The 10,612-nt window shown below is 40.9% G+C and overlaps 1 protein-coding gene across 1 annotated transcript; it reads right to left on the reverse strand.

Moving 5' to 3' along the window:
* Positions 1–1,590: 1,590 nt before the first annotated feature.
* Positions 1,591–9,232, reverse strand: LOC147609625 (boron transporter 1-like). The gene is made up of 14 exons (XM_086787542.1): positions 8,241–9,232; positions 7,565–8,139; positions 7,399–7,481; positions 6,968–7,160; positions 5,009–5,147; positions 4,705–4,870; positions 4,257–4,423; positions 3,937–4,110; positions 3,697–3,792; positions 3,439–3,576; positions 2,792–3,111; positions 2,213–2,483; positions 1,921–2,050; positions 1,591–1,727 (listed from the first exon to the last, which is right to left on the reverse strand). The coding sequence occupies exons 2-14, from the start codon at positions 7,666–7,668 to the stop codon at positions 1,711–1,713; spliced, it is 1,998 nt and encodes a 665-aa protein (XP_086643668.1). The 5' UTR covers positions 7,669–8,139; positions 8,241–9,232; the 3' UTR covers positions 1,591–1,710.
* Between the last annotated feature and the right edge of the window lie 1,380 nt (positions 9,233–10,612).

Consider the following 10,612-nt stretch of genomic DNA (forward strand, 5'->3'; position numbering starts at 1 on the left):
AGAAGTCTTTTTGGAGTCCACTCAAATCGTATAGTAGAGGTTGATCATGGGCTAGCACTTCAGCTATTTTAGGATTTATTTTCATGGCATTTATACTAGGCCTTTTCACTAGATCCTTCCAGCTAGAGCAAAACTCCTCAGTCACCATCAAGGCTTCGACATATTGTAGGTATTGTTCTTCCCCCTTAAGGCTTGGCAGATCTGTGGCTCTAGTCTTTGTTGTTGGTTTCTTAGCTATTTTAAGTAGAGCTCATCTCTTTTTGAGGAATTCTTTAAGAAGGGCTTGGAGTTTTCTAGTGACACTTCTCCTTCTTCGTGTTCGCTTTCAAAGGAGCTTCTTGCATAGTTCAAAACTTGCACTTAAGCGTAATGAGCTAGGTTTAGATTTGTGTGGCACCCATGCCCATTCTAAAGGCAATCTCTCTGTGTATCCTCCCATTAGGAATTCTCTGAGGGCATATTGCCTCGCTTGGTCGAGCCTCTCTTTTATGATATGCTGATGAAGCAACCTCATATTCTCTATTTCCTCAAACTCTTGGAGTTCTTCTAATGTTTTTGTTTTGTTTTTAAGCTCTTCGTGAGGATCTAGTGTTTCTATAGTCGATTCTTGTTCCTTACTTGAGAGACTCCCCTAATTTGAATCGTCTCTAATAGGCTCTAATGGTGTTGTGAGGACAAGGAATGTAGAATTTAGTCCCGCTAGTTCTATTTCTGGTTGGGTCTACTACACCAACTCTTGCTTGTCATTCAACCTCGAGATTTCCTCTCTCATGTTAGGGTAAGCTTGTAACTTCTTGGGAAGGGATTCTTCTAATCCTCTAAATTTGTATTTCCCTTCCAAGCTTTCTCGGCCAAAGTAGATCCTGTGATCTCTCCGCTTTATCGATTGAAGGCACAATTTTGCGTTCAAATCTCCTTAAAGATAACAAGTATAACATGCTTATGCTAATTTTGGTAATTTTAGAAATTGTAAATTTATGAGATACATGAACTCTTACCATAGGTAGATGCATGCCACTCTGAAGTAGTTTCATCAAAATTTGAAGTTCAGTTGCCTTTACACTTTTACAAAATTTAAAAAAAAAAACAACATGAAACCACTTTTGTGACTCCATTACAAGAGTAGTGTTAAAATGTTACTTTCTCATGTACTAGCTCCTGACAAGCAAAATGCTTTCAAGTCATATTATTCTTAGAATATCAAACAATGCTCAACAATCGCTACAATCTTCTCATATGAGGAAGTTTTGCTCAAAACAACGCAAGTGCACTTATCTTGTCACAATGTCATGTTGTTATGCTAGAGTTTTCGAAATGAATCTCAGAGCTAGCTTCATTGTTAGCACATGGTCCTATAATGTTTTCATTATTCACAACTACAAGTAGTTCTAAACAAAAAGTGCCACTAACTGGATCACAGACAAGATTGTGTTATTATCTATGCCACCACTTGGTTCCAAATTTTGCATAAGCTTCTATTTTCCTCATTTAAAGGCCAAAGGTTTCCACTGGCAACCTGATTTCTCAAATCTAGAAGTTTGTTTTATCACTACTATTGAGTTGTTTGACAGAAAATTTTCACTCAAAAACTAGATAAGAATTTAACTCGACTTCCACCTTTATTGCTCATCAAGTGATATATATAAATATCCTACACACAATTTTTTAAAATAGAAGAGACGAGTACACTGCGCGTGGCAAATGGCATTGTCATGGCATTGGAGAACCTGCAACACACACAAACAATGGTGAGATGAGTCTTTCAGTGTGTCTTAGCGAAGCTAGAGAACAACACAAGACCCACATGGAGTGAATGGCTCAAGTTAAACGCTGAAAACCCAAGAAAGTTTTGATTGAAAGCTTGCCATGGCAAAGCCAGCCAACCACATATGATGCATCCACAACAAGTAGATTACTCACTTGTGGAAGACAATTTGAGGGGGCTTCGACGATGTTTGATTTCACCACGGCTAGGGGTGAAGATCTCATTAAAGACCTCACCTTCATCAGCTTGATTGGGAGCCTTCCCCAAGCCCTGCAAATCTGCTTCCTGTGAAAGAAAACAAACCATGTCATAATTTACACAATGGACAGAAAATGCAGTGATATGAAGAAAGCCTGCAGATTGTCTACTTAAAATCTGCTGGCAATGCTGCTACTATCAATCAATCTGTATTTCGTTGCCGACAAAAAGAGACGATCCAATACATACCCTCATTGCCATGTTGTACGGTAAGGCAGGAGCCTCCTCATATTCAGCTGCATCTAATTCCTGCAGATGTTGCCCTTTGAAAAACTTTGAAAGTACATACTGCCGAATGGGGACTAACAGCATGATCAACAAAGGGAACAGAACCCCTGCCACAGGGATCCATGTGATGCCAAAACAGGATAGCAAGTAGACCAGCTGCAATAGGGTGAAAATGGTGATCGTCTTGAATGGGACTGTTTCAACAAAGGATGCATGGGCACCTTCCAAGACTCTGTAAAAATATCAGATTCTATCAAGAAAGAAAATTCCCCTTTTTGGACTTTTAAAAAAAAATGCAAAACTACTTTTCATCAAAATTTGCATTTGGATTAGCAATAATCTTAGCCATAAGCTACCAAGTGGAAATTAATTACTTTGAACTTGCTTTCCCTTAGTGGTAAGAGCCCAGGCCTGCCAGGGCCCAGCCGAGCAGACCTGGGTTCAAGCTCAGCTTGACTGAGCTACTTCTGCAACAACAAAAAAATGCCAGAATGACTAGGGACCTTGCTTTTGGCATTCTGAAATGACAAGAGAACGTACTTGTATCTACGACTCGGAGCTGTAAAGAGCAGCAGCAACCTTTCCCAGAATTGATTACCAGGCAAACTCTCGATAGCCATAAAAGCAAAATAACCCCACAGCACAGAAGTGGGGATCTTTTTCAGGATAGGCATTGCACCGACACAACCCCCAACCATCAGGGACTGCAATAAATTGCTCAAACGCTGCTCCTTGACCTCGACAGGGAGAAGTTCATCAACATCTTTATCAGGATCAAAGACACTTTCATCAACCGGTGCATCTATAGTGCTGCTAGCAGCAGCTAACTGAAGGGTGCTACTTTTCAGTTCTTTCAAAGCCTGCTCAAGACAGAAAGAACCTTAATATCCCTTCTGTATATACACACATACAGATCCTTATACGTACATACATGCATGCATGCATGCATACATACCTGCTAAACTACCTATGTACATAGATACACACATACAAAGATAATTTATTACATCATAATCTATAAAAGCTTTGGTTTCTTTTACAGTATCAACCATTGATAGAGGCTTAACATAATTGGCCATCATGTCAAATACACAAGTAGAGCAATATTGCATTTTCCCACCCATTGCTACACTACCAAAGAAAAATGTGCCTATATATAAGCATTATCGATGGTGCTCATGGCATACCAGAGACGATGCTGGTTGATAAACTAGTGGAGTCTGCATCTGGTGAAAAGCTTCTTGCATGTCTCCATATAGCTGTCCTAGAGAGGAGCTCTTCTGAATGCTATTCTTGGCTGTTTTCACTAGTTTTTTGCGCACCAGCTGCAAACAGATGCACCATTCATTGGCTTCCTTTTCGCAAGCTTGAATAATTTTGTTTTCTGCTCAAAAAAACTACCAGGAAAACCACAGTATTATAGGCAGCGAGTTGGGAAAAATCACCTCATTTTTCAACGTTGCTAAGCTTTTTGTGTGCATGGGAGATTGAGGTATAACACCATTTGACGGGGGAATGCCAAGCAAGCCACAAACTATCACCTGTAGAGCAACAATACCAATTAGTAGAATTTTAATACAGTAGTGGCAGCTTGTACAAAAAAGGAGAGCACGCAGAATCTCCTTTGTAATCCTTTTTGTCAATATATTGAGAAATCCAAAAGGAGAAAGAGAGTGAGTTGAAACCAGTGCAGCCAAAAGAAGAAGATCATAATGGAAAGATGAGGGCTTGCGCAAATTGAACTCTTTCTGTTGGGCAAGTTGAGATGCAACACTGTGGTCAAAGTAGTACAGCACCGCTATCATGGTTGCCGGGATGAAGGCAATGAATATGAACAACACTGGAACATCCAGCATTTCCTGAGGAGAAAAAGTAAATGTATGCTTGTTATGATATTATTTAACCAGTATGGTCCCCCACTTCCTGGGGTCAAGTAAAGGAATCACACTTCTTAATCCGAACTGGATGCAGGGTTAAATTGCACAACTTTCTGTCTTAAGCTCACCGTTATCACTGTCCAGTTTTTGGCTGCACCAGGAGACCATGGGTTGGGACTGAAGAGACGTCTTGGAATCCCCTTGGGAACATGCCCAGTGGGTGCATAAGAGATTGCAGTCCAAACCAGTACCAATATTGGCACTCCATAATCAGCTATTAATGCACGCATCCAGCCTACAAAGACAATGGGAAATGTGAGTTTGCCATAGTATCATATGGATCACGGAAGAATCCTTCTTGCAAGTGTGTGTGTGTGTTGATGTGACGGTGGTGGTGAATGTGTGTGATGGTGGCTTTGTTTTGTTTGTTTGCTTTTTTTTTGGGGGGGAAAGGGTTGGTAGTTCACTCTTATTATACCCCTTACCTGTGAATACTGGCTCACCGTATGCTAGAAGCTTTTTAAATCTATTACAATCTTTTCAGAACAACTATAACGAGTGGTAAACATAGCATGCCTGATCCATAGCGCCATGAGCGGGCCTTTCTACTTCTCAATCCTGTCAAGAGAAGCCCAAATGATAGCACCAGAGCAAACATCCCATTCCCGAAGCGCCAAGAAGGCTGGAACTCTGGAAGGGCTGAGTTTTCTTGTTCTGGAATCCGGAACTCCTCAAACACACCCTTTGGAAAAAAACAAAGAATCTCTGCTTTCAAAACAGTGGGGTATTTGATCATACAGAAACTTTGTAAACTTGCTCTTTAACTACATTTTTTGCATTGAAGGGTGGTTGAAGATAGTAATATACAATTTTTTTTCACCTTGATAGCTTGTTGCATGAATAGCATGGCAATTAGCAACCCGAAAAGCTCCCCAGCTATCCGGGTAAATCTATTGATGATCGAGCATGCCCCGAATATTGACATTAAGAGCAAAAGGAGTGATGTCCAAACACAAACCCTGTAGGAAGAGTGAGTTTGTTAGAGAGGCCATCATTACATGACAAGGATCATGCATCATCAATCTAACAAATAGTGCCTAGCATAGAGACACTATTTTTGTAGCAAAGTCTCGTATGCATGCAACTTAAGCTTAGGCCAGCTTCAGACACATCCACAGAGACCCCTGGTCAAAAGCACTGGTGTCCACCAATAAAGCATCCCTGTCCCACCATAGTCTTCACGAGGGCTTGATGGTCTTACTGGATAGAGCAACCGATTCTAGGGCGGAGAATGTAAGTCCAATTCTTGGTGGACCCATTCCATTCTGTTTTTGAAGGTGACTGCTTGGTGACCACCTTGTCCAGGTCGAACAAGTTTCCTAGTCAACCCATCCATGACTGAGCAAAACTAATCGGCCTATTGTGCTTGTGTCCAGTGATGGTATGAAGATGTTGGGTAGACAATTTATTTGCACAAATGTCACATGCACACCTGCTGTTCACATGGCATTCTACTTAGCCAGTACACTTAGGACACCATTTTGATGGGCATTGTGCATGTTGTGAGCCCTTGTCCAGGGACATGTCACCAAGCACCATCTAGGTCTAGGGTCCGGTCAAGTGTCAAATGTCATGTGCAAGTCCCGCACAAGTCATATGTGACCCACTTGCAAGCTGTAATGATGTACAGGTGTCCGAAGCATTTATTAGGCGCAGGGTCGGGTGCCTAGAGCACTGGTCAGGTCATTTACGACGAGCAGTATCTACATGTGCGAAATCTTTTTCCATCGTAGGTCAGTAGGAAGGTACCAAGATACCTACATATGCATTTATGGGATCATGGGCAAGTCTACGGATAGCCCATGGACATCTATTGGGTGCCCAAATACCAAATATAAGGGGCAATGGCTGATTTGGAAGAGGATGCCCCTTTGCTTCATTATCCTGAGATATAGACTCGTACTCTCCAGAAAGTACAGGTCCATCTCCTATATGTGAGACTTTCATACGTACCCTGATACGTTGGATAACCCTTTCTCAAGGCTTTGATGTGTCTCTATAAAAACACACCTCTTCATATATATGTTTCTATTGTCATGTGCATGCACATGCACATGTACATGTTAATCCCACAGCTAATCCCTGAAGGGCAAAAAATAAACTGAGGAATTAGGGCTTGAACAAGGCACCGGAGGACAACAAAAGGGCATCCTATGGATGCAAGAACAGGTCGGCAAGTTGCTCAGGGAGCTACAAGTAACATCGGCAACAAACAAAATATTTTATGTATTTTCTGTTGGCCGACTACAGTCGACCAGCAGAAGGGGTTGTCCCAAGTACCTATAAAAGGGGAAAAGGGAAATACTGACAATATTTGTCCAAAAAAGGGAAATACTGACAATATTTGTCCAAAAAGGCCATGCCGGCTTGTAGCAACTGACTGACTAGCAATCATAGGCCCTATATATAGGTGCCTTGCTGCCCATCATTTCCATCTGCAAGCTTCTCATATGTATGAGCTTCAGCCCCAAAGCAATCAATTGAAGCAAAACACAAGCATCTGGAGGGCATGCAACTTAAGCTTAGGTCAGCTCACTAACTAGATTGAGGATTACTAAGACAAATGGAGACCTAATCGGGTAGATCACATGCCAAGGATCTTGATGTCAATGGTCTGATGCATCCAGAACAGAACTAGCTTCATAGAGGGCATTCTGAAAATTATATAAGCTTTGCTACACATCCAAAGTACATATACATAGAAGGGAAAATGCAAAACACATCTTCAGGATCTCATCAACACTGATTAAAAACATTCAAGCACATTCTAAGCACTTACCATCCTGACCAAGCTAAGAAGAGCCCTGGTCCAATCTCACTTCTGCCTTTTACAAAATTATACATGAATGTATACATGATAACTGTCGGTTCGGCTACCCCAAGCACAAGCAATGGTTGGCCCCCCAAAATTGAGTGTACAACTCCACACAGAGAGGTTGATGCCAGCGTCTGTACTGCTGTTAGTACTCCGTCTGATCAAGCATAACCCTTAAAATGCTTAACAAAGTTAAATAAGATAGAATTACACAATTACAATGCTTAACAGAACAGAACAAGATAGAATTATAAATGCCATCATGAAAATTACTAAAATATAATATTATAACCTTTATAATGCTTGACAAAAATACATAAGAGAGAATAAAAAGGCATCATTATTTTTATTTATAAAATTTACTGCTTCATAAGCAGAAATGATGGTATTCTTACTGGTGTCTCGGTCAAGCTGTTCCCCAAAAGAGATAACAGGGATGGCTGATGCAAAAAATATGTATGTTGTTGGGGCAAAAATCCTGCCAAAAAAAAAAAAAACATCTGAAAATGCTGTATGTGAAGTAAACTCAATCCAAAAGGAAAGCAACAGCAAGAAAAGAACCTGTAACCAGAGGTGAGTCCACCAATCCAATCCTCCTTGTAACACTTCAATCGTCCTTTGAGATCATTTTTTATACCACGAAATGGCACGAAGGTCTCTTCCATTTTTAAGACTTTCAAAGAAATAAAAAGAGAGCATATGCAAACCCCACAGGAAGGGGGCTGTTATGTAATCATGTCAATGTTTTATAATATATATCCTTGAAATGAGATACTTTGTATTATCATTGCAGACTGGTGGAAGTCGAGTTGTTGTGTTGTCCGAATTCACATTCTTTGTAGTGGCCTAACTTGAAAAAAACCCTCAGTTTTTATTCAGAATTCTTCACTTTAAGGGTGAAGAAATCATAATCATCTCAACCCTTGAAAAATTTTTGATGCAAGATGCTTAGCTGCATCAAGAAAAGGCAGAGTGTTTATGTAGCTCTATTTGACAAACATGTTTGCATGACCAGGTACTGATGCTTTATCTCGCTATGTCCACCTCAGTTTTACCATGGTACATCTGAGTACTGATAATTTGCTTATAAGAAACCCAGTGCTTCCAATCTAGATCTGCCATTGCAATTAAGCAACCTGGGATGCAAGTCAAATTCATCCATCACTAGACTGACAGAAATGCATAGATTATTCACTGCACCTAATAAGAAAATAAGCAAGTGTAAGGTAATAATCACCCTATGGGCGTCGATGATGGCAATCTGTTGGATGGCTCTTCAAACAGAACAAGTTACATAATGAGACTATCTTGGCTATACTTAGCTGAATTTTTCTGAGTAGAGTGTAATGTGAGGGAGTCAAACTGGCCTTTGTTCTGAGATGTGGTGATGAATACCTTGCACATCCTTTCTATTTTGAAAGCATGCGCACACATGACACTGCAATAAGCTCCATGTCTGATGTTGGATGCAGGAGCCCTACCTGTTACATGATTATGAACACAGAAGGTGCTTGGGAAAAGGCTTACATGATGGGTGTGATGATGTGCTACCTTCAGACCCCTTTGGCTTGTTTTGAGATCAAGAAGTGCAGAAACTACTAATTGTAGATGTAGATGGCTAATTGTTTAGCTCAATCTAGAAGACTGCAGAAACCACATGGACTCTTTACATGGTAGCTATATAGTAGCAAAAATTCTCAGTTTAGCCCAGTTTAAATGAGTGCAGGAACTACAAAGGCCCTTTACATGGTGGCTATATATCGCTAAATGCCCCTTTACATGGTAGCTAAATTGCTAAATTTTCAGCTCAGTTTAGCAGTGAGGTTGGGCAGCAAGCAAAGACACTATTTTGTAAGGGCTTCCATGCAGACCAATGCAGCATGAGCAGATGGGTGCCCGATCGCCTGGTTGGCTGATGGGGCTCTAAACGGACCAGTTTGAGCAAGCAAGGAGTTACATTGCAGGACCGAATAAAGCAAGGTGGTGATAGAGCTCTGATAGGCTTAAAAAGAGGCAGAGGAGGATGGGTCGCTTACATAGTGGGAGAAATGGGAAGGAAAAGGAAACTTGGGATGAAGATGCACAGATGGGTTGGAAGGTGAAGAATAAGGGTAATGGCTTAGTTTTTTATGACCTTAGGAAGGTGAAAAGCAAACGTGCTGGACCACAAGGACAACAAGTTATGAAGAAAGGTGGGTGACAGGAAGGGGGGTAATGCATGTATGTGATGAGAGAAGGGAAGGACTGGGCAAGGTTTAAGTAGGTAAAGGATGGATGGAACCGAGAGAGAGAGAGAGAGAGAGAGAGTCTCGACTTTGCTACAGGGTGCAAATGAGGTGACGTGCATTGAGCAAGTTGGGTCCTTAAACATGAGCTTAAGCGATCATGGTAATGGGCTTCCTCCGAAGTGCTATAAACAATTAATGATAACTAGACCTCTCTCTCTCTCTCTCTCTCTCTCTCTCTCACACACACACACACATCAAAACACTTATATGTGTGCATATACAAATGCATGCCCATATTCTGATTAAAGTGCACCTTGATTCCTGGGCTCCAATAAACTTGATTGGGTTCCTAGTGGTTAATTGGATTAGTTTTTTTAATCAGTCCTTAGGTTTCAATTATCTTAATTTCTTGGTAGTTGCTTGGGCTATGAGCTTACACTTTTAGCTTAGCTTAATTTGAGTTGATTAGACGATAAGCTAGACCATGAGCTATAAGGTTGTGTATCTACCCATGATCTTGATTTGGGTCTTCACAGGTACAAGAGTTTTTTTTTTTTTTGAGGCATAAAATTATTTGACTTGCTAAAGCTAAGAAGGCTACCTATAGCTATGGAACATTAAATACGAATAAATAAAATGAATTGTTTCTTATACGCAAGGGCTTAGCAGTTGATCAATAACATCAGATAAGACATGGCACATTGTATTGATATGATAAAAGTACAGCTAGGAGGGAAGGTTTGAGGTCCATGTGCATGAAGGGGGAATCATCATAGGCGTATGGTGGGGCACAAGGGCTTGGGTGAGAGAAATGATGTGTGTTTTAGAGTTCAAGAAAGAAGGTAGGTAGCTAGCCATAGGCTTTGTAGAGTTATTGGCTTCTGCAGGGCAATGCCGGTTGGAGCAAATTAGGGTTAAATTATTATCAATCAGGGACAAACTCCTTTTTTAATCAGAAAAAAGCCCACCTCTTATCGAGGTTTTGTCTCCGCCCAGACTTTTTAAAATGCATTTAAAAAAAACTAGCCTTTTTTATTTTAAAAAAAAACCTCCAACGTGGGAACAATAGTGGGGAAGTAGGGTTAATTATTATTTTGGGGCCCGAAAAAATGCATTATGAAATGAGATCGTGGCAAGGGATACCGTAAGTCAATGGCTAAGTATAAAATACTAGGAGCTGAAGTACACATAAGCAAACCTGCACAGTTTTGCTGATGAAGGGTGACGTGATGCAGGAAAGGGTTTTTTTTTTAACATTACCTGCAGAATATGGGACGGGATTCGAACTCCGGTGCATTGCAAAGCTGTCTGCTCGGAAAGCCATGCGCTCTCTCTCTCTCTCTCTCTCTCTCTCTCTCTCTCTCTGTGTGGCTGGCTGCCT

Source organism: Cibotium barometz, chromosome 51 (assembly GCF_041138505.1).
Source record: "Cibotium barometz isolate CiBa-2024 chromosome 51, ASM4113850v1, whole genome shotgun sequence".
NCBI lineage: Eukaryota > Viridiplantae > Streptophyta > Polypodiopsida > Cyatheales > Cibotiaceae > Cibotium > Cibotium barometz.

What these genes read in the sequence shown, in the direction of transcription:
- LOC147609625 (XM_086787542.1), bottom strand. Translation starts at nt 7,668, where the DNA reads ATGGAAGAGACCTTCGTGCCATTTCGTGGTATAAAAAATGATCTCAAA. An exon ending in TTCTTAGCTTGGTCAGGATG is followed by an intron (nt 5,148 to 6,967) that starts GTAAGTGCTTAG and finishes CTCTTCCTACAG; the next exon opens with GGTTTGTGTTTGGACATCAC. An exon ending in ATCAACCAGCATCGTCTCTG is followed by an intron (nt 3,112 to 3,438) that starts GTATGCCATGAG and finishes TGTCTTGAGCAG; the next exon opens with GCTTTGAAAGAACTGAAAAG.